The sequence below is a fragment of the Apostichopus japonicus genome, chromosome 2 (genome assembly GCF_037975245.1).
Source record: "Apostichopus japonicus isolate 1M-3 chromosome 2, ASM3797524v1, whole genome shotgun sequence".
Lineage (NCBI taxonomy): Eukaryota > Metazoa > Echinodermata > Holothuroidea > Aspidochirotida > Stichopodidae > Apostichopus > Apostichopus japonicus.
Window position 1 is genome coordinate 14,262,359 of NC_092562.1, and position 25,388 is coordinate 14,287,746.

General features: G+C 38.9%; 1 protein-coding gene and 1 long non-coding RNA gene across 2 annotated transcripts; one reads left to right on the forward strand and one right to left on the reverse strand.

The window, feature by feature from the left end:
- Positions 1-6,095: 6,095 nt before the first annotated feature.
- On the forward strand, positions 6,096-13,390 carry LOC139979157 (sulfotransferase 2A8-like). Its single transcript, XM_071989868.1, has 6 exons — positions 6,096-6,413; positions 7,211-7,437; positions 7,534-7,663; positions 8,488-8,582; positions 11,056-11,248; positions 12,948-13,390. Exons 1-6 carry the CDS (start codon positions 6,200-6,202, stop codon positions 13,058-13,060), a joined length of 972 nt encoding a protein of 323 aa, XP_071845969.1. The 5' UTR covers positions 6,096-6,199; the 3' UTR covers positions 13,061-13,390.
- Positions 13,391-15,593: 2,203 nt separating this feature from the next.
- LOC139979206 (uncharacterized) lies at positions 15,594-19,954 on the reverse strand. Its single transcript, XR_011797114.1, has 2 exons — positions 17,851-19,954; positions 15,594-15,928 (listed from the first exon to the last, which is right to left on the reverse strand). It is a non-coding gene; the product is annotated as an uncharacterized lncRNA (long non-coding RNA).
- Positions 19,955-25,388: the final 5,434 nt, after the last annotated feature.

Consider the following 25,388-nt stretch of genomic DNA (forward strand, 5'->3'; position numbering starts at 1 on the left):
CGGGCAAGCTACTGCATATTTATATATATATTTCCAGATGACAAGAAATTCGGGCAAAAGTCCTGAAAAATTCGGGCAGTCTAAATATATATATATATATATATATATATATATATATATATATATATATATATATATATATATATATTGTTACGAGGGCCCATTGTAGCCTAACGCTAGTTACTGCTAGTGAGGAACCTAATGTTATTATATAGAAAGTCTTTGAAATTGCCTACGTGATAAATCAGTATTTGAGAAATTAGGTCGGGTTACCGTGTCAGAATGTTATAATACACGATTGTTCTGGTATATTCCTTATGATGACGCGCTGGTCTCGGGTTAACGTCGGTTTACGTGAGATCGCGTGTAAGCCGTGCACACAATTTCGGGGATTCTCTGGAATGTTCGCGAGATATGCAAAGGACTTCCAAGAATAGAGAAACTGGGTCAAGTGTATCGAGAAAGATCTAGATGATTCTTGACATGGTGAATCGTATAAAATCCCGCCAAGATCGGAGAGTTTCTCAGTTTTTGTACGAATACAAGCGACGACACATATTATACCATTCTACTATATATCGTCAGTGCTCAACTACCAGTAGTTTCTGAGGGATTGAGATATCGATACCAAGATTGATTCTACACTTCCATTCAGAAGTTTGAAGAGGACTTTGCTGTGAAAGTTCAGTTTCCAGTCGTTATTTCGGAGAAGGTGAAGAATTTCTGTCTCCGTTGAGGAAGTTCGTTATGCCAGGAGTTGGTGGCTATAAAGCTGATTTTGGACTGACTCTGGTAATATTTTGTCGGCGAGAAGTTCGACTTGTGCTTCACTCAATTGTGGCTGGAAGTCCGTCTTCTATTTTGGAGCATCGCCGGAAAGAAGGTGACTGCTGTTTCTGGGATCGCGAGAAACTTCGTCGAGGACCAGTGAATTTCGCGGTACAACGGACCGAGAATCGTCGTCATCAAGGTCGTGGCCGCTGAGGGATATCGCCGTTGGAAGAGACCAGTGTATCCTATCTTGTTAAGTTTGTGAGTAATTTTCTATATATTTTTAATTACCACTTGTTGTTGTCGGTTCGAAATCCATAGTTCAATATAGTTTACGTTCTCATTCAAATTCTCTAGACTTGTCAATTTGTCTGTGTTCCTTACGGAAACGAATCCAGGCTTGTGTCTCGTTAAAAATTAGTTATCGAGACCTCTCGCATTTCCAACGTAACAATATATATATATATACATATATATTTATATATATATATATATTCTCCTCTTAGGCTGCCCGAATTTTCCAGGAAATTTGCCCGAATCTCTTGTCCTCTGGAAATTTCCCGAATTTCTTGGCCCCCCACCCCCCGGCCTCGTACGCTTACGGTTGGCGCGGAGCGTACAATGAAAATTTTGGTTTTACAAACCCCTCATATGGCCGGAAACGGCCCTTCCGGAATGTTCATTCTAGTTCCCTGGCCTCTTGCTAACTTGAGACACCTCAATTTTTATGTAGAAAAAGGGCACATTTTTAACCTGAGGAAAAGTGGGGGGCACGTGCCCCCTGTGCCCCCTGGTTCCGCCGCCCTTGCTAGTTCCCTGGCCTCTTGCTAACTTGAGACACCTCAATTTTTATGTAGAAAAAGGGCACATTTTTAACCTGAGGAAAAGTGGGGGGCACGTGCCCCCTGTGCCCCCCCCCCCCGGTTCCGCCGCCCTTGCATATACGCTTTGTACCCTTAAATTTATTGAAATAACTAACGATGACATTACAGGAAAATATGACGTTGTCATACTGAAATATGATGTTAATGTATATTTTTGCGTCGTTGTTATACTATTTTACGTAACTGTTGTAGACATTTATGTTGTTATTGCAAGTATAACATCATCACATCAAATAATGTCGTTGTCATTTGAATTTATATAGTCAACAATGAATGTAATCAACGTTGTTGTTGTTTGATTTTGCCCTTTTTGCGTTCCATACAATTGGGCTGTACTATTTTTGAACAGTGAAGAAGTTCGGGGAACCAGATTATGGAACGCCAAAAGCGCAATGCATTTTATTGCCTCGATCGATTTCGCCTCCTTCTATTTCGTTGCCTCCTTTTATTTCGTTGCCTCCTTTTATTTCGTTGCTTCGTTCTATTTTGCTGCCTCCTTCTATTTCGTTGCCTTCGTCTATTTCGTTGCCTCCAGTGATTTCGTTGCCTCCTTCTATTTTGCTGCCTCCACCTATTTCGTTGCCTCGTTCTACATCGTTGCCTCGTTCGATTTCGTTGCCTCGATTGAATTCGCCTGGTTATGTTAATTAGGTATTGCAGGCATGCATTGGTGGGCGGAGCTTTTTTCTCCTTCGGTCGCGACGGGCCGGTAAACGCGAACGTTACCTGGTCGATCACAGTGCCTAGCACGTACTGAGCAGCCTAGCACCTGTTTGAACGTAGCAGCCACTAACAGCAGCCAATAGTGTATACATCAACGTTACACGCCGTTGGCCACTTATGTTTGTACACTGTGACGAGCGCTGGGTACGATGTGGCGGAAAAGTGGATGCCCAGCAACCACTAAGGGCAGCCTAAATTAGCGGACAATAACAAGACTGTTACTTTTTCGTACCTGTTTTAAAGCGATAATAATTAACGCTATGAATACTGTAAAATGCCAATAATTGCACCATATGAGAGAGAAGATGTTGCTCTTTCATGTGTTATAATTTGGAATTAAATGGTAGACGATTTCTGCATCCATATTGAACTGAAACTTGTGATCCTACCAAATCTTGTGCAGAAAGGCGTAAATTGCGACAATTTTTATACCATTTTTTTCTTTTTTTTTCTTCAAATGTCTAAACAATTAATTTATGAGAATATGCAACAGTCAAGAGAGGTACAATGACGATGTTAAGTTATTCCTCTTACACGTGGTATGAAAAAACAGCCAGTAACACTTTGATTTATTGAAATTCGATGGCTACAAACCGTTCGATCCCAACAGGAGTGGGATGCAAATGGGAAAATTAGCTCGAAACGCGCGGTAATGTGTTATGATCCAAACGTATTAATATTTCAAAATCCATTAATTTAAGTTATCGACCTAGTTAGGAGGTTCGGTTAGCATCACATCAAAGAATAAAATTTCTTCTTTCACGTGTTATACCTACTATTGGTAACAAAGCAGATTTTTTTACCAAAAGTGGCCTAAAAATTTTAAAATATTGATTAATTTTTTTATTCTTCAAAATCGATTAAGTTGACAGTAGACAGGCTCATCTTTCACTTGGTATACCTCTACTATCGGTAATAAAAAATGATTTCTTGACCAAAAGTGGCCTCAAAGTTTTAACCCCGATACGGACATCTTTAAACGCGCTGTATATACGTAATGTTTAATGATCAGAAAACTGTTTAATTTTTTTTTCTTCAAAATCGATTAACCTTAGTTATGGAGCCTACATATTTCTGATCATTACACACTATGTATATACAGCGCGTTTAGAGATGTCCGTATCTGGGTTAAAACTTTAAGGCCACTTTTGGTCAAGAAATCATTTTTGTTACCGATAGTAGATAATAGAACGAGGCAACGAAATCAAAGGAGGCAACGAAATCAAAGGAGACAACGAATTAGAAGGATGCGACGAAATAAAAGGAGGAAACGATATCAAACGAGGGCACGAGGCAACAAAACCAAAGGAGGCAACGAAATAGAACGAAGAAGCGACTGATCGAAGGAGACAATAAATTAGAACGAGGCAACGAAATAGAAGGAGACAATGAAATCAAAGGAAACAACGAAATAGAACGAGGCAGCAAAATAGAATGAGACAACGAAATAGAACGAAGCAACGAAATAGAAGGAGGAAACGAAATAAAAGGAGGCAACGAAATAGAAGGAGGCGAAATCGATCGAGGCAACGAAATGCGTTGCGCTTTTGGCGTTCCATACCAGATATGTATGGAACGCCAAAAGCGCAACGCATTTCGTTGCCTCGATCGATTTCGCCTCCTTCTATTTCGTTGCCTCCTTTTATTTCGTTGCCTCCTTTTATTTCGTTGCCTCCTTTTATTTCGTTTCCTCCTTCTATTTCGTTGCTTCGTTCTATTTTGCTGCCTCCTTCTATTTCGTTGCCTTCTTCTATTTCGTTGCCTCCATTGATTTCGTTGCCTCCTTCTATTTTGCTGCCTCCACCTATTTCGTTGCCTCGTTCTACATCGTTGCCTCGTTCGATTTCGTTGCCTCGATTGAATTCGCCTGGTTATGTTAATTAGGTATTGCAGGCATGCATTGGTGGGCGGAGCTTTTTTTCTCCTTCGGTCGCGACGGGCCGGTTAACGCGAACGTTACCTGGTCGATCACAGTGCCTAGCGCGTACTGGGCAGCCTAGCACCTGTTTGAACGTAGCAGCCACTAACAGCAGCCACTAACAGCAGCCAATAGTGTATACATCAACGTTACACGCCGTTGGCCACTGATGTTTGTACACTGTGACGAGCGCTGGGTACGATGTGGCGGAAAAGTGGATCCCCAGCAGCCACTAAGCGCAGCCTACATTAGCGGACAATAACAAGACTGTTACTTTTTCGTACCTGTTTTAAAGCGATAATAATTAACGCTATGCATACTGTAAAATGCCAATAATTGCACCATATGAGAGAGAAGATGTTGCTCTTTCATGTGTTATAATTTTGGAATTAAATGGTGGACGATTTCTGCATCCATATTGAACTGAAACTTGTGATCCTACCAAATCTTGTGGAGAAAGGCGTAAATTGCGACAATTTTTATACCATTTTTTTTTCAAATGTCTAAACAATTAATTTATGAGAATATGCAACAGTCAAGAGAGGTACAATGACGATGTTAAGTTATTCCTCTTACACGTGGTATGAAAAATCAGCCAGTAACACTTTGATTTATTGAAATTCGATGGCTACAAATCGTTCGATCCTAACAGGAGTGGGATGCAAATGGGAAAATTAGCTCGAAACGTGCGGTAATGTGTTATGAGTCCAAACGTATTATTATTTCAAAATCCATTAATTTGAGTTATCGACCTAGTTAGGAGGTTCGGTTAGCATCACATCAAAGAATAAAATTTCTTATTTCACGTGTTATACCTACTATTGATAACAAAACCGATTTTTTTTACCAAAAGTGGCCTAAAAGTTTTAAAATATTGATTAATTTTTTTATTCTTCAAAATCGATTAAGTTGAGTTATGGAGCCTATTGAGATGTCCGGTTAGCACCACATTAAAGTAGACAGGTTCATCTTTTACGTGGTATATCTCTACTATCGGTAATAAAAAATGAATTCTTGACCAAAAGTGGCCTCAAAGTTTTAACCCCGATACGGACATCTTTAAACGCGCTGTATATACGTAATGTGTAATGATCAGAAAACTGTTTAATTTTTTTTTTCTTCAAAATCGATTAACCTTAGTTATGGAGCCTACATTTTTCTGATCATTACACATTATGTATATACAGCGCGTTTAGAGATGTCCGTATCGGGGTTAAAACTTTAAGGCCACTTTTGGTCAAGAAATCATTTTTGTTACCGATAGTAGATAATAGAACGAGGCAACGAAAACAAAGGAGGCAACGAAATCAAAGGAGACAACGAATTAGAAGGAGGCGACGAAATAAAAGGAGGCAACGATATCAAACGAGGCAACAAAACCAAAGGAGGCAACGAAATAGAACGAAGAAGCGAAATCGAAGGAGACAATGAATTAGAACGAGGCAACGAAATAGAAGGAGACAATGAAATCAAAGGAAACAACGAAAAAGAACGAGGCAGCAAAATGGGATGAGACAACGAAATAGAACGAAGCAACGAAATAGAAGGAGGAAACGAAATAAAAGGAGGCAACGAAATAGAAGGAGGCGAAATCGATCGAGGCAACGAAATGCGTTCGCTTTTGGCGTTCCATAGATATGCCTAGTATAAACTCTAACATTACCGATCGGTTCCGGAGCATCAACTGTGGAAAGATAGAAGCCAAAGTTCATGTTAACAAAACAGGGAGCAAAGTGTGAAACCTGCATATTGTGAATCAAAATATGGACAAGTGTTGTTGTACTGTGTCTGTACTCTGTGTCAATATAATTCGGAAAATGTAATCGACGCGGTTCTTCATTCTGTCTGTGGTTAGATTGATTTGCGAGTCAACTGAAATAAAGTGTTTGCCTAGTCTACTAAAATGGTGGTCAGATATTCATTAGAGGAGCAAAATGAAATGCTGAGGGAACTTACCAAACCGTTTGGTCTTCCCGAACCACTGCAGAAGCTCAATGAGATGCACGAGTATGAAGGAGTGCCGTTTAGCGGCTTTGTACCTGCGAAGAGTCTTGAGATCATTAGAGACTGGAAGACGAGAGACGATGACATATTCATCACCACGTATCCTAAAAGTGGTAGGCTATTTTTACACTACAACCAGTGTACTGTATTTTGTAGTATATAATAAGATATAGTGTAAAGAGTAGCAATATTTGTGCATAGTCCTGGATCACACGTTTCTTAATTTGATTGACGAATAACAGCCTACATCATTCTAACAATTGAAGTCGGCCATACATTAACATACCGTAACAGTTATCTATATCCGCCGTTATATGGATTCTGCTGTGCAAGTTCTTTCATACCCCTAAATTGACACATTCGTCGATTTATAAGCTATAACTGTACAGTGCAGGCCTATACAGTAAGTATGCATCCATTGACATTTGATACTGTTTGCTACAGTATGCTCTGAGCCTATACGTTATGATTGGTCAGGTCCCAGAGAGTAGTGGTATTATATTGTGGTTAATTTGGTTATTTTTTTAGGGAGTAATATTTCCAATTGCTACTGCTATATATATACTTTGCATGCTAGAATCTAGGCTTAGATGTAATTGTCACATACCCTGCTTATCGAGTACTCTTAGAGGTAAATTATGATCAATTTGAAGGAGAAGAGAAATGCAACTTGGGTCAAGCTTTTGAACAAAAAGTTTGCGGTCACAGATACTGCCACATGTACCACTGGTCAGTCATTGAACTGACCGAATTACACCAGTGAAAAATATATATCTCAACTTTGTTGACATTTTTTTTGGTACATGATCTCCTTGTTCCATATATAGGTTATTTTCAAGGAAAAACATTATTAGACACCTTTTACTATACCCTAAGGGAGCACACGTTCTTTCTTTATATCTCCTATCAGGTACACACTGGATGTGGGAAATAGCTCTTCTAATATTAGCAAAGGGACGTCCAGATGATATCGATCGGACGAAGATGCTTGGGACTGGAGTAGAATTCCTCTATCCGCCTGAAATGACGACACCATCTCATCAACTATTTGCGGAACTGGAGTCCCCGAGGGTTATGTGTACCCATCTACCCTGGAAATTCTTGCCCAAACAACTCACAGAGGGTAACAAAGGGAGGGTAAGTTCAATGGATAATGGTCATCATTATCACCACCACCATCCTCATCACAATCTACCGTATATTATTGAAGATAAACATTGTTATTTTTTCCAGATCATCTACGTCATGAGAAACCCTAAGGATACGTTAGCGTCCACAAGCCGATTTCTCCGCGCACCAGCGGGTCAAGTTCAAGATCAGAGCACGTGGAAGTTTTTCTTTAATTCGTTCTTGTCCGGCGCCAGTGAGTTTCAGAATAAGTTACCATATTACCTGTTGATAAGGATAATTTTAATCTATCAACTTCAAATGTGTCAATTGGTATCCTTGAGATCCATAATGATGTTGTACTTATAATAATAATAACAATAATAATAATAATAAATATAATAATCAGCAGTGGGAGAAACCCGCAAGGGCTTATGGATTACAACTTGCACGTCGCGTGGCTTCCAATTCAACATTTTTATTCAAAGTTGAGATATTTTCAATTTAGGAAGTCACTCCAGATGGGAAAATCATACATTGCTCTTAGATAAAAAAAATAAATAAAAAAACCCCACCTAACTATGACCTGGCCGGGTATCGAACCCAGAACCTCCCGATTGCTAAGCTTCATTGCTTCAAATGCCACCGCCTTTATCCACTCAGCCACAGCACCGGTTAAAATTTACTTTGAAATGCCAAGCCACCCTAAACTTTCATTTTCGGATTTCTTCACTCTTTCATAACAAATCATTAGGTCTGAGAGATCGTTATCTCCAACAATAGTCATACTGTATAATAAATATGTAATTGTTATACAATGGGGACTTCTTCTGGTTCGGAGACAACACATGAATGTGAAACAGCCCTTTTCAAGATAAAATATGTAAGTTTCAATTCAAATGTTTTATTCTGTTATAAATCAGATGGTTAATGTTTTAGTAGGACATAGTATCCCATAGCTACCACTCAAACTGTCATTTCTCTTCGGTAAATGTTTAACTACTGTATCTGTTATTGACAATTTTGGTGTATATAGAGTAGTGATGTTGTTTTGTTTTGTTTTTTGCCTTTTTTTTCAAGTGAGTCACGGAAGCTGGTTCGACCACGTACATACCTACTGGACACATAGAGAACAAGAGAATGTTTTCTTCACCTCATACGAAAAGCTAAAGCTGGTGAGTGGATTTTAACGAATTTCAAAATTCATTAATGAACTCTATATAGTTCTAACGGAGAAGCAAAAAGCCAATCATCATTTTGCCTCATAAGGTATGATAGAGAAGCTTAAACGGTAAACAAAATATACAGCTGCACACGATTGTACAATGAACCTAAACGGGTCTTATTTGTGATAGAGGCTTACTGACTTACTGTATGCGCTCTGGGTCTGTCAGACCTGTTTAATGAGGCTTTCTGCACCAAAATCAATTTCACTCAGAAAAGTTCTTCCCGCTCCTATAAAAAGCCGATCAAAAACGGCGACTCGTCACTTTCCAAAGGTCTATTCCGGTGGAAGACGACGTAACCTTTATCACAGAGAACAACATTCGACATTGTTGTTCGATAACCCCCTTCCCAATACCTTGTCCGTTACTGGAGATACGGTTGATTGAATGCAATCATTTTTCTGACTGGCTATATACCCTCACTAACTCCAGGAAAAAGGTCACAGTAGGTTGTCTGCCGCGTGATGTCCACAAGGGTTATAATATTCTGTCAATTTATCCTTGAAACATGATACAATTGAAATGTTTGCTTAGCTGTCTATAACATCTTATTGTAGAAATATAATTTTGTGTGGGTAAATGATTGAACTATTATGAAGAAAACCAAAGGCTACGTCGGCTGAAGTGACATGATGACATCATTCACTCTGATTTTACCAGATGCACTCACAAAATATCGACAAATTTGAAAAATATGCCTTACAGAGATTACAGTAACTACTGTAAATCTAAAGTTTTGTACCACAGTAATGACTGGATCGTGCTGACAAATCTGATAAATCGGTAGCATGTGCTATTAAGTTTACAGTACGAACTGAGGATATTTGTAATTCCAACAAATCCCAACATCTGGATTTGTTGGAATTACACTTATCCTCAGTTCTTACTGTAATCATAATAGCACATTCTACCGATTTATGGCACGATCCAGTTTTTACCGTGGTACAAATCTGTTAGATTTACAGTAGTAACCGTGTTCTCTGTGTGTATTGGGTGCATAAGGATGTTGATTGTTTTCGTTAATACAGTTATCTTCAGCCACCAGAAAATGCCCTTTTTATAATACCGGTGTCACAGTGTAGAATCTCCTCTCCCTGAGTATTTTATCCGGGTATACCATAATTTAGGGTAAAACATCTGTTCCGTTAATGGCTCGGTTCGTCAGATGATGGTATGGATATGTAAATCAGGAATGTAGTGCGATGCAGTCTCAGACCATAAGAGTGCTTGAAAATATAGATATGACTAGAAATACACAATTCATTCTCCCACCATTAAAAAAAAAACTGACCATGATCAAATACATAATTTCAGTCTTTGCCTCCCCAGCTTGTCTCTGAATGTATGAGAGATTTGCATATATTCATTAATCCTTAATTTGTACTCATTGTCGTTTCCGGGAGATTTCCAAGTATAGGCTATTCGTAAAGCTACTCACATTTTCAGAATGTCACACGTGACATGTTTTATCTCCGGAACGCGAGTCGTCTCTATATGGTCACTAATTGCTGCCTCTGGGATAAACGCCAACGTGCGTACGTCTTGCAAACGACAACCGGGAACGAATGTTGAACCAGGGAGTTGTTATGGAACCACTCCTTGGTTGAACCTTGCGCCCGGAAAAGATGGGCGACACTAAAGAGTTATGAAATAGTAATAACTTTAGGTATGAAAGTAATCCATTCATTTGTTTTGGAAGGGTTATTCCGAATGGGGTAATAACATGTAATTGTGTGAAGACATGTCTCTGGTATCGCAGCTCTGAAACCGTTCAATGTGCTTAATTTATAAACATTTCACAGAAACACATATATTATAATGTGTTATGTCGTGTATGATGCAAAGAGTGTGTTTATAAAATGATGTTTTTTGTCTTGATTCTTGTTCTTGGCATCCGTCGTTATTTTTTCGACTAACAATAATCTCAGTGCTTTGCTATACATGTATAACTACACATAAACAGAGCCTGTCTTCGCTAGTGATATTGTGTGGCTTCCGTTTCCCGTCTTAATCAGTCAGAAATATAAAAATATGCGTCCGTGGTTACACAATAAGTGCCATAAAGATCTATTTCACACATAATTTGGTCTCTATCGGAATTTGCCGGGCCTCTTTGGTGTCCCCGAGACGGCGGAGCCCATTTAGCCTGTTAGGAGAGGTGGAATGGGGGAAAGGGAGACGTGACGTATATTTCTCGAAATTTGCACCCTGCGAATTCAATCACAAACTATAGAGCACCGAAGGCAGTGAGGTATTCGATGCTATCAAACAGTGGTGGTTGTTACTTCCCTATACCGCGTACAATGTATCCAAATAAATATTGTGCATAAGGTTATCCTTCAAAATCAATGGTGCTCTCTCTTTACGTGACATTTGTTTCTTGATCCGTTCACTTCCGTATTTGCTTTTCAAATGAACACAGGATTTTCAGTCCGTCGCTAGACCACTGTCAAAGTTTCTTCTTGGTGAAGAACTAGACGAGGATTCTCTCAGGCGATTAGAGGAGAATGCAAGTATGAAAGGGATGAAGAAAAGTTATGACGAGATCGAGAAACAGAGACCCAATGGTCACATGATTACAAAGGCTATGGGGCGGAGTTCTTTTATACAGAAAGGTATGAAATGTGAATATAAATTACATTATTTTGTTGAACATTTCTGTATTTATAATATACATTTGTCGATTCAATAATATAATGTTCATGCAGCTCTCACCATGCAACAGAGAACTTTGTAACAGTAATTCTCTATCGTGTTTGCATGAAAATGTAAGAATGTTACATGTTATTACAAACTGGCAATACTCTGTCGACTTCATATATAGTGAATACGTATACCATTTCAACTTCATACTAAGTGGTAGGCTACTGTATCTGCATATATAGCCTAGCCGCAATACTAAGTAGCTCCATGGTATTTCGCCAGATATAACACCACCCGATATGGAAGTCTCGCCGCGACTATACAAGGACCATGTACTAACCATGGAGGTCTTGTGACTTGCTGACAGGTGCCACTAACATATTAGCTAACCCTTTGTCAGTTGGAAGTGAAACCAGAATGCTACTATAAAGGGAACAATTACGGTACATTCGAGAACAATTGCTCAATATTGGATGATAAATGATGTTAAGATTTACTTTCTCTGTCTCAGAAATGGTTTAATCTGCATGTACTCCAGCTACGATTCGAACATCTCCATCCAGAGCCTTATAGACTGCGTATGGCGCCGGTCACACCCATAGGCGTAGGAGCCCAACTTGATTTTTGGGGGGGGGGGCTGTAACGATTTGCCCGAAAAATATAACCAGCATTTTTCACGCGCTCCGCGTGTGTTCGACATGTTAACGTGCATATCATATAGGCATGCATCGGTTATTTTCATTGCATGCCAATAACATACAATCATTTGCCGTGTTATTACCCTTCCATATTGGTTAAAATTTTCACAAAAATGTTTGGTTGGGGGGCTGCAGACCCCCAGCCCCCCCCCCCCCTCCTACGCCTATGGTCGCTCCTATCATGTTACGCATTTTCTACGCACAGATACGACAAGGAAACTTGTGTTGCTTAGGAACAGGGAATCCTGTCGTCTGCTGATTATGTAGATATATAAACATTGCGTTTAAGTCATGATATGCTACATTCGTTCCGTCTGCAGTTCGATTGTTTCAAAGAAAATTGACATCTTGAAATTAAAAATTGCGGTAAACAATATAAAATAGAAAAAAAAGCTAGATTGCTACGTTTGTGTAGCATCACCTGGAATTTGCCGGGTAGCTATGAGATCAAGTTATTAATTGTTGTAGAATACACATTCAAGGAGTACTGTAAGAATTACTGTACGTGCTACAAACGAGCACGTCACAACATGACCCTCGGTTGGAACGGGGGGGTGGGGGTTCTCATTTTTTTGCTTGGGGTGGGTGGGAGATCTTAATTGATGAATCGGTCCAGATTATTTAAGACCGGTTGATTCGGTTGGCGGCGGCCCTTCCTCGAGCATGTGAATGTTCAATGAATGTTTTTCTACTGACCTCGATCGCAAACGACATGGCAACCGAAGAGTGTCAACGTTAAAAACAAAGCAAACAAAAATAGTGTAGCGGAATGCGTTTTTATGTATGAGTGGGTAAGAATGCATTGTGTATGAATTGGCTATGAATATGCGTATGCATGGTCAGTATGCGTGGGGGTGTATTGCCTACACATGCATCCGTGGGTAAGTTGGTGATAACACTTACATGTTCAAATATAAAATCTAAATCTTGTTTGTATTATTTTTGTTCTATCTTTAATTCCTTTTCATTCAAGGTGTCATTGGATCCTGGAAGAATTTCTTCTCGGTTGCAGAGAATGAGTTGTTTGATGAGATTTGCCAGGAAAAGATGGCGGACTGGGAGTTTGAGCCTGTTTACGAGGGATAATGATGTTGATGGCAGTTGTATCCTGTCGTGTTTATACACAGCTTGGTAGTATGGTATAGCTGGTTAGATACAACAAATGATTACTTAACATTACAAAATCCCTTCTCTCAGTTGGTGCAATGTAATGACAAATGAAAATGAGTAAGTACGTGCATTTCAAATATGGGGAGTTATGTGTTTTGCGGTACGGAGTTTCTATGAGTTTAATGATCCGAGCAGTCATTTTTTTTTTTCGTGCAGTACTTGAGATGATGAATTCAGTTTTGGGGAGAGAAGATAGTTTTCACATGGATATGAAGAAGTAGTTTTTGAAGACTGAAATAGATAAATAAATGTGATGTGAACAGTAAAAGTCCCTGCTGGTATTTCTTTGTTATTTTTGTCATGGCTGTTGTGCCCGCTGCTGCTGCTGTAGTCAGCCTTGTCACCATTACTGATCGATTCCATGAGTAACTTGTCACACCCAAGTGTGCACAATTCAAACAGTCGCTGCTACTGGGACACAACAGTGCGTAACAACAACGTGTCTCCTGCAGCGACTTCCAATAGGGACAAACAGCCACAAACCAGTGCATGCAACTATCTTAAAGGCATTGAAGACTCGCCCCAAACCGCGTGCCACGGCTCTGTGAAAAGTGGAAGCAGTGAGTGTGAGTACCGGTAAGCGCAACACAACTTCGTCTTATAGGCCAATGACTTGCCTCATTTCAGCCAGTTCTCCAACATCCCCTGAAGGATATATCCTTCTAATGGTAGCACATTTCCCATGGATATATCCTTCAGGGACATTTCCTTCTAATTGGAGATGTATCTTTCGTAGGGTTTATCCTTCTAAAGTGCCCTTAAGTGTGATAACTGGGTGCTCATTTCGTTTGTGCATTGCATATGGAAAAGTTTTAAATAAGTGTTTTAAATAAGAGTGTAATAAGCTAAACGCTACACTCATCAAAATTTGCGTTTACACTACGAGTACACGCAAGGCGTGGAACATGGCTCTATGTTTAAACGCAATCAATTATTAAACGAACAAAAACACAATATTAGCATTTCACCTGTACTGTATAGGGTACATGCATTCGTGACAGTTTCATTTCATTTCATTATATATTTGATCCAATCAAAAAGCAGTATACAAACAACAAAGTACGAAAACACAAAGCGGATCAGGATGTACAAAAGGAAACCAAATTCCTGTAGCCCGAAGGCCTGTACACCCTTAGACAGTCACGGCTTGGTTCATAGAAATTTGTTGGCAACTGCACATGGTTTTGGAATTACCCATTTGTTGACATTAAGAAATGCTTTCTGTTTTTTCTTATGACATTTATTTAATTATTGCATTTAATTGCAAGTAGTAATTTACTACACTCAAAAACGTCTTTGCGAGTACACTACTAGTAATAGCTACTCTCTTAAAACACCATCGAATATACAAATTACAATGTTTTTACAGATTTTTACGTGCAATCTGAGAAATTGCAGGCTTGAGACCCATATTTTAGGGCTAGGTATTCGCAGCATAAAACACTCGGGAAGTGCCGTTTCCGGCCATCTGGGGGTTTGAAAAACCCAAAATTTTCTTGTACGCTCCGCGCCAACCGATGGTGACGCTCCGCTTAGATAGTCTCCACACATTAGCCCCCCCCCCCCCAATAATTTTCCCGTTCCGCCGCGCCTGTCCCGAGGACATAACTCGACATGACAGGACTCGAACCAACAATCCTAAAATCACAAGTCCAGAGAAAACCAAAATCTTCAAGAAATATGCGCAGACATTGCAAAAATATGAGTACATAATTAAAATGCCTGCAATTATTGATGCTGTTAATATAAAAAAGAGAGATACCATGCACAAAACAAGAACACGTACAGTCCATAGCAGTATGCGCTATGCATGCAACTATAATAGCATTAATTACTACACTTCTAATGACAACAGAGTTCTTGGGCAAATGGCCACACAGGATCGGAACAGTCAAATCTTGTTCACGTAATGTGAAAATCGACACTGGACAATCTTTTCTCGGGCTGCAGCTTCCACACTGATCTGTGCCTTCCTGTTGAGTAAGTAATATAAAATCAATTTAAATGAATATAATTATTATACACTGAAAACTTAAATTGGTTCACCGACTAACATAACGTTAGTCCATCTGGTGCCTCTCCCGACTAACATAGCCTTAGTCAGTTGCTATACCGACTAATTCATTCCTTAGTCAGTTGGATTTCTTAGTCGGTCATCTTAGTCCGTCAGCTTAGTCGATCAACAATTTGGTAGTCGGTAAATGTATATTAGTCAGTTACATTAGTTGGTGACATTAGTCGGTCTTTACCGACTAATTTATATGAGCCACCGACTAGTTTATAGCAGGTTTTACATTAGTCAGGATGGTGCCTCTCCCGACTAACCTTTCTGAGTCGGTATCGACTGACTAGTTGCACTGACTAGAATCACTGAAAGAATTAAACCCGACTAGTTTTACTGACTAGCATCACTGAAAGAAAAGTGAGCAGAAGAAACACAAATAATGTGTACGTTGGCAGTATTTATTTCTGATAAAACTTCTGATGTCTACAAAGGCTGACTTTCGACAGATAGAGAAGAAATCACTGTAAATAAAATCTGAAAATCTGTTTTTTTTTCCAACAAAGTTAAGACAAGTTAATGGATCAAACATGAATCGCAAAAGTATAGCACTGCACAATAATGCAAAGTTGAATCTTGGGCAAGGGTTCCTCATGACTTTCGTTTTAAAGTGGTACCCCAAATCGACACCAGTTAAGTCTTCACGAACAAAGAGTGTTTCTCTTAACTACAAATGGCCTCCCACTTGTCTTCAGGAATCCAAAATCTGCACCATTATTGACCTGTGAACAGAAAATATGATATACGTGTAAGCACAGATACAGATATAGCACATGATAACTCACATTATCATAAACATACATTTACATTAAAATTTTATAACATATTGGGAGGTATACATTTAAATCTAGGTCCCTCAAATTATAAGCCAGGAATAGCAGCTTTACCAAATTATTATTAGCTTTGCACAGCATAACACCAAGTTATTTCTCAAAGCTTAATAATTATGTTAATCATGTTAATAATGATCCCAATAGACCGGGATCCCAGAGGGTTTGGTTAGCTGGGAAGGTAACCAATTGCCTTGTACATCACAATGTTCACAGTGCATTCCTGTATATGAAACCTGACGACTGGCAAACCGACTGTGGTGGGTGTGGCTGGGAGAGCAATTTTAAAGTCACCTGATAGCTAACCTAGATCAGTTTTCATGGTAACACATCAAAGTAAGTACAATGTGTCAGGTATGGCCCCAAGAGCAACAAATGGCCATTGCCAGTAATTATTGGTGGTGGGGTACCCCTGCCAGTGATCTATAATTGACCCCTCAAGGCTGGCCTAGGTCAGCTCATGAGGTAACCACTTGAAACCTACTGGAAAATGTTGTTTAGGACTTCAGATACAACTGATGGGCATTGCCAGTAATTTTTATTAGTGGGGTACCCCTGCCAGTAGACCCCCAAAATGCCCATTCCCCATTGACCTAGATGAGCTCATGATTTGACCAGTTGAAAACTACTGGAAAATGGTATCACTTCATATGTAAGGGATGGGCATTTCCAGTAATTTATATTGGGGGGGGGGGGGTACCCCTGCCAGTAGACCCCCAAAATGCCCATTCCTTCATTGACCTAGGTCAGCTCATGAGATAACCAGTTGAAAAATTACTGGAAAATGATAGGTATCACTTCATATGTAAGGGATGGGCATTTCCAGTCATTTACATTGGTGGGGTAACCCTGCCAGTAGACCCCCAAAATGCCCATCCCCCATTGACCTAGATTAGCTCATGAGGTAACCAGTTGAAAACTACTGTAAAATGATTGGCAGGACTCTATATGTAAGGGATGGGCATTTCCAGTAATTTATATTACTGGGGTACCCCTGCCAGTAGACCCCCAAAATGCCCCCCCCCCCCCTCATTGATCTAGGTCAGCTCATGATTTAACCAGTTGAAAACTACTGGAAAATGATTGACAGGAGTCTATATGTAAGGGATGGACGGACTCTGGCAGTGGTGGCCCACCAATATAAAATACTGGAAATGCCCATCCTTACATATGAAGTGATACCTATCATTTTCCTGTAGGTTTCAACTGGTCAAATCATGAGCTCACCTAGGTCAATGAGGGGATGGGCATATTGGGGGTCTACTGGCAGGGGTACCCCACTAATAAAAATTACTGGCAATGCCCATCCCTTGTATCTGAAGTCCTAACCAACATTTTCCAGTAGGTTTCAAGTGGTTACCTCATGAGCTGACCTAGGTCAGCCTTGAGGGGTCAATTATAGATCACTGGCAGGGGTACCCCACCACCAATAATTACTGGCAATGGCCATTTGTTGCTCTTGGGGCCATACCTGACACATTGTTCTTACTTTGATGTGGTTACCAAGAAAGCTGATCTAGGTTAGCTATTAGGTGACTTTAAAATTGCTCTCCCAGCCACATCCACCACAGTCGGTTTGCCAGTCGTCAGGTTTCATATACAGGAATGCATTGTGAACATTGTGATGTACCAGGCAATTGGTTACCTTCCCAGCTAACCAAACCCTCTGGACTCCCGCTCTACAGATCAGTGAAAATTTGACCAAACTTATGAAGCTTGCACGTAAATGTTATACTAGACTGTTTTTTTTTTAAACAGGTTATGAAAAGTATCTTAAATATCATTAAACAGTTGGGTACAATAGTTAAACTCACTCTTCCATCTTTTTTCTTTATGGTACTTGTTCCTTTGCTTTTTGGACTCTTGGATAAACTCTTTTGTTCTGCGAAGGGTACCAATATATCATCTTAAAACATGTCTTTAAGCCATATATAACACAGTTCTCCTCTTCTGTTGTTGCCTCCACACTGGTGTCGTACATCACAGGAAACCTCACCCTTGACTTAGATATTTGGCTTTTCAATTCCTGCTGGAAAAAAGAAACAGCAAAGTATTCATCATTTGAAAAAAAAAATTAAATAAAGTTGTCACCACAAAGTTATGTGAGATTTGCTTCCACTATAGTCTCAAAAAACAATCCCAAAGTTTGAAGCAGACTGTATAAAGCTGAAAATTTGAACGAGAGTGTCATCACCATTGCAACCAGAATCAAATGCCCAGAATACAGAGATAATAAATCATGGGCTAAATCTTTGTTTGTTTTTATGATCTTTAAAAATATAAAATTTTAGAAACAGAAATGCACTGAGCCAACTTATTTATAGGCCTAATCGTTTTTAGTTGTTATTTTGCTTGCTCACATAACAAGCCTGTTTAGACCTAGGCTAGAGGAGAATCAGTACTTTGTTACACTAAGTTTGTCTTTCGGTCGTTTTGATTTAGTCTTACTAGTAGTACTAAAGTATATAATGGACCGGCGAAGACTAGAGAATACCCAGAGTTTTAGCAACTGCGTTAAACTGTATCATCTGATCTATTATTTACGTCAATGAGTTTCATTCAATCTAGGATCAGAAAGAGAAAACTAATTAATCTTAACCTTTAAACTTTGCTACTAAACAGATATACTTGAATTACAAATAAATGTCAAAAAAACATCATAATCTAAGAATCGATGCATATACATATACATAAACAGAATAATTTGAATTCGCGCAAGTGAACCCTGCACTACATTGGACAGAAAAAAAAAACGTGCAATTAGACCAAACTAAACATACTAAATTTTCCGTTACTTCTACATAAAATATCAATACAAATACAACAACTTACTCTTTTGGCAGTATACTAAAAGCACATGTTATAATAACTTCAGACTATCAAGCTTTCCTGAGAAAAAACGGTTAATACTTCTTACAGTAAGCAAGTCGACCGTGAAGGAATGTCGCAATTGTTTCCTGGGTGTGACCGGAAATTAAATACTAAAAAATGATAAATGAAAAGGTTAAATACAACTGAAGCGTGCATCCTGACTGCTCGCAACATATAATACCGTTGACTATCCAACATAATTTGTTCAGCCTACTGTGACTGTACGTTTGAAGGTCTAGCCTTGCTTATTCAATATCACAAAGCCTACCCATTTAGATTCACATGGGAAATTACAGGAAATCTTTACCAAATGAGTGTAGACTTCAAATAAACTATTGAGCCTTATAGTTCCAGCATTTGTTTGGGAATAAATTAGAAGATTATGTGCCACTGTTCAATCTAGCCCAATACACACATAACACATTGTTAATTGGTGTTTAGAATGCACACTTTAGTGTTGAGAATGCACTGCAGTACCCAGTAGAAGCCTATAGGCTACTCACTGTCATTGCACTTGTGTATTGCGAAACGCCAACGTGACAACGGTAGCGTTACACTAACCATAATACAGTACTAGTGCCAGTGGCCTAACAATTAACTTTAATTTTACCTTCAAGTTAAATGAATAACAGGTAGGCCGATGATGCAGTTAATACCTCCATTCTTCTATAGACCTTCTTGGGTGATTTACGGTTGAAAGTTGCTTAGAGTGATCGTATGAAACTATGCCAAGTCCAGCAAGCTGCCGTTGCCTCTCGGTTTCCAAATTGAAGTGAATCGGATTGGGTTAAAATACATTAGTCCGTCGACACCGACTAAGCTACGATTATGGCGTAAATCGGGTGTCCGTGTCGTTCTTAGTCCATGGGTTAAAATACCTTAGTCCGTCGCCACCGACTAAGCTGCGATTATGTATTCCTTAGTCAGTGTAAACTGACTAAGAAGCAGCGATGAAACGAAGATTTTTGCTAGTTCGTGTGCATTGACTAACGTTACAAACTAATTTAACGTTAGTCCGTGGCAATATTGACTAGTTTATTTTTTCAGTGTAGACTTTGCAAGGGAGTGAACTTAATCCAGAAAATGCATTTTTAAGTTGTTGAGGACCCCTGACATGGCTAACTCAACCATATCATGCATGGACTCCTTAACTTGAAACCCATAAACAAAGGATGCAGTATTTGTATTTCCCTATAGTTAAGAATAAAGAAAAAGACATAGGACTGGCAAGAGAAGGCAGGGCTAGTTCACAAGAAATCCTGTCCTCAACAGGAACAGAGAGAGCACGTGAGTATATAGTGTTTAGTTGTTATGAATAATGACACGATGTTCTTGATTCATGAAGATTAATTGCCGGTTTATTTCTTACTCGTATGTGGGTAGCACTGCCATCTTGGAGAGGGCGTACTTCAAGAATACATATCATAAATACATATCATCTCACATGAAGAATGTCATTACTATAACTGAACGCAACAGAGTACCAGATCTGGGCATCTAGATCGGGTACCAAATATAAATAAAGTCTCGACGGCCCATGTTATAACTGCAACGCTTGTAACATTCATTAAGGATCAACATTTTCACGCACACTTGCAGAAGGGACACAAATATCAAGTATGGGTTACCTCTATCATCATTCGTTCTGCACACATCAAGAATAAAGTACAATAACCTATAATATAAAGGAAGATGAAAATAAGAAGCCGAATCGAGGGCTTATACAGTAATGTGACATAACTCGGTATGCAATGCGCTATACGGAACGGCTAAATGGGGGGGGGGGGAGTGGGGGGAAAGTCCGGCCAATATTTTTTCCACTTTATATTACATTTAACTTATACTTGCAGGAAGTAGATCGATTTTTAGTGAAGAAATCATAGTGAAACAAAATAATAATTATAATAATACTACGATCTTTCAATAGGCTAGTGATATTTGTCATATACATGTTTTTTTAATTGATTGTCATAACCTTGAGATTATATTAATTTTGGAAAGTATATCGCACAGATCGAGATGCTCCAAAAGACAATTGTGAAAGAAACCCTTTCTTCTAACCTCCTTTTGTCAGGATTTTCAGACTGAAAAACAACTCATCAGAATTCATGAACAGCAAAATATATATTTTGAGGATCAATAAAACTCCAAAAAGAAACAGAGCATAGAGAAATAATTTTAGAAAGGTCTCAGTGTAGCCTACTTCTCAATATGACTTGTATTCATTTGTTTATTTGTGTCTAAAAATGAGCATCAACATATACGCGATTGATCAGAAACCTATTCACCAATCAGAAGTGAAGAATCTGTACAACAGCCGCAGTACCAGTTCGTGCTTAATTAGCCTTTATCATGGGTACTGTAGTAGAACGCCCTATATATGCTCAAATACAGTTACGCAATCCTCGAAGGGTGTTTGTGCTATATATATAGAATGCCTGAGTATGAGTACAATTCCACGAGGGGGCTGCCGGCAAGGGCGGCGGAAGCACTTTTAATCTGGGGGGGGGGGGCAGCGACATCAAAGGGCACTTTGCAGAAATTCGATTGGACTGATGCAGCCTAGTACCCTTTATAACTCTTATTGTATTATCTTATTTGCGTATACACATCACTCCATCAACGCACCCCCCCCCCCCTTCAAGGAAAATATGCATACTAGCACTGCAATATCCAACGTGCAAATTGGGAAACAAGGAACAAGTTTTCTTTTGAGACCAAATGAGGTGAAATCATGCTAGTTGATAATGTAGGAATCTTCCGAATTAGAGTTTATTTCTTGTTAATATCCTTAAAATAAAAATCCATTCGAAATAGCTTTGAGTTTGATCCACGGAAATTTATTAAAAGTCGAGACGTAGCCAGGATTTGCAAAGTTGTATGCACGACTATCTGAGCGGAGCGCCACCATCAGTTGGCGCGGAGCGTGTAAGAAAAAATTTGGTTTTATAAACCCCTCAGATGGCCTGAAACGGCCCTTCCCGAGTGTTCATTCTGGTTCCCTGGCCTCTTGCTAACTTGAGACACCTCAATTTTTATGTAGAAAAAGGGCACATTTTTGACCTGAGGAAAAGTGGGGGGCACCTGCCCCCTGTGCCCCCCCCCCCGGTTCCGCCGCCCTTGGCTGCCGGGACTGCGAATAGCAATAATAATGTCACTATACGAGTAAGTGCACGGACTCACTACGAATCTGGTATCATATAATTATGTATCCACAAGTTATATCATGATAATATTTATCTCATCATTTCCAATCTGATCTATAATATAAATACGAATGAACAGCTAACAAATAAGCAGATATTTAATGTATATAGTCTAACAACTTAACATAAACTATACCATCACGACATCTCGCCTGTTCTTACTGTGTCACACTTAAGAATTGACAAACAAAGAAAGTGAACCTCCCCCCCCCCTCCCCCCCCACACCCGCACTTTATATCCACACGGAACCAGGCTACTAGAAAAAATTAGGCAGGAGATTATACAACAAACGATTGGAATGCTACTTAGGTAACAAATAAGTTTTGCGACAATTAGTTTTAATGTTAGCAATGGTAAATACAGACTTGGGAAGGGTCCAGTCAAAGAGTTCCAGATCTTAGAGGTTCCAGATCTTAGAGTTCCAGATCTTAGAGGTTCCAGATCTTAGAGTTCCAGATCTTAGAGGTTCCTGATCTTAGAGTTCCTGATCTTAGAGTTCCAGATCTTAGAACAGATCTTGAAACAGATATAACGCTGAATAGAATTCAAACGATTTACAGGAATGCTGAAAGAATCGTTGAATGTAATAATGTAGTTGTGCACAGACTACCGATTGAACAGGAAAGAGGTTAAAAAACGACGTTACAAAAATGGAACTGTGTTATAACATTATGTGTGCATGGGTACGGGCTTGTTACGCATACGATTGCCTGCGCTATTCACTGATCTAAATTTGCCACCGAGGTCACGTGATTAATCGGGGTCCCAGTAAACCCCACTGAAACCTCGGTAATGCCAGCGCCCTCAAAATAAAGTCTATGAGCGATATCGCCTTTAAAGGTTACAATTTGATGACTGTTGATGTGATCAATATCATTGAGGTTGTTAAGTTAAACGTAAAGAGGACTTCTAAAAGACAAAGTATATATGCATAGTGATCTAACAAACAGAACTTAACCTATGCCGCCATAGTGTGGCCTGTCAAGTTTAGTTATAATGTCATATTTTCACCAAATTTCTTTCTTTCGTTACGGTACTTAATTAATAAAGTTGACGCATACGCTTGAAACAGTTGACATTGCAATCAATAAATATCACCATCGTTATTGCTTCTGCACTTTTTACTGTCATTCAATCATATGCTGCTGTGTGTGCTGATTGATATATCCAAGTATGGATGCAGTCAAACTGGTCATGTTTTTCATCTTCGTGGTGATTATTTCAGTCGACATCTCATCAGCGGGTAGTATGTCACTTTAAAATATATTGTTTTATTTTTTTAATATAAAATGTGCAGAAAAAAAGTAGCCATATTCGTTATTCAATGATGTGTGCGTTTCTTAAGCAAACAATATTGTATATGTAAACGTGATGATTAGAACGCGGGATCATGAATGAAGATCGCTAACGTTTTCTAACAATTGTCTTCCCAAATATTATTAAGGGAAAAGTGTTTCTATGTATTCTATACGATAAGCTGATTCGAGGAGTAAAATAACACACGGAAATTAATTCAGTTGTTGATTCATTTCATGAACCTAAGACACTTTAAAGACAAAGAAAAAAAAGATCAATACACAAGATGATTCTCCCGTATTATTTGTCTCTTATATTAAACTTGATTAAACAAAAAAAAGAGCTTTGTCTTGACACTGACTATTTCAGTTATAATATCATCCTCTTTATTGCATTATATTTCTTCTCTTTCTATGTGTAGTATCTCTTTATACAACACCTAATTGTATTCTGGTCATTTGATTGGTCAATTGCTCGTTGATTGCATGCAAAATCCGCTCTGTTCCACTCTATGAAATAGAACCATGTGTAATACTTTTTTTGATAGCACTTTTTTTTTCAATGGTAAGAGAGCAGAGAAAGCTGTCTGTTCGAAACAATCTGTTGCATGAGTGCATTTTACATCCAATTATATCCAAATTTGAAGGTTTCCATTCGTGCAATAGTGCAAATATTTCATTCGTTGAAAGATGTAATTTGTTCCATTCAACGAGGCGCAGCCGAGTTGAATGGAACATTCCATCTTTCAACTCGTGAAATATTTGCACTATTGCACTCATAACCATTCATTATTTGTATATTATAATTAAAACATAGGCTAAAATTAACTACACAAGCAAAAATTTTAAAGTTAACAAAGATATCAAAGGGATTTTCTTATATTCTCTACTATTGATTTATGTGACTTTGAAGCCCAATTTCCAAGTACTTCGACAGAAGGTATATTATATCCTGTAATGTATAGGCTTAGTGTTTTGTCCTTGGCAGCACTAATTCACTCAGTTGTACTAATCTATTAAATCTTGATTAGTATTTGCCACTGCAGGGGACCAGCGATTAATGTTACAAAGATTAGAATATGTTATGATCAATCTCTTAATTAAACAGATATATGTTTTTCTGCTATTTCGAGTTCTCATTTTGACCAAATAATATATTAAATATTTAAAACTTGTGGGGTTTTTTTTGTGTTGAATTGTGCTAAATAGGATGTATTTGCTTTACCATTTGACGGTGGAGAGATAAATGAAATCCTCCAATCTACAACATGTTATTAAAGTACTCCAAATTTTCAACAGGCATAATTTTGTTTCGCAAATGAAGAAAAACACTAATTTCGCTTTAACAACTCTAATTGAAAAAAATTGCTTAATAACCTGCTAAGTAGCTATAGGGTATTGACTGCCTATAGATCTCAAAGTTAGTAATAAATAAATGACTTCTATTTAAGTAACGTTGTTGTGATTATGTTATAGGTTTAAGGAGAGATGTGACAACGTCACCTATACTGAGGAAAGCGAAACGACCTCTGACCTTACCATTACACCAGGTATTAAATAATGATTTTGATTTTCAACTGATATCACATCGATATAAACAGCATAAGCCATACATTGTCACAGGATTACCAGATTTCATGATCAAACAGCTGCCGTGATTTGACAATTCTTGTTTCTTTCAGACATCGATTCGTGCCCACCTAATCAAGTACTAAGTACCTGTAAATGTATGTATGCATGTATATGTGATCTTCCCGCAAGCAGGAACTCGCGAAAGAAGCAATGGAGGCTTGTAGACTCGCAAGCTGACCGAAGCCAATCTCTCGGCACACATCCATTTAACGTCCATGTCAGGAAGTTGTTATTGAACAACACCCTTGCCAGACGACACACATTGCTGTCGGCGGGGAATCGAACCGGGGATCTCATGACTGGGAGACGCCGGCGTTAACCACTACGCTATACACTCCGCCTAAATG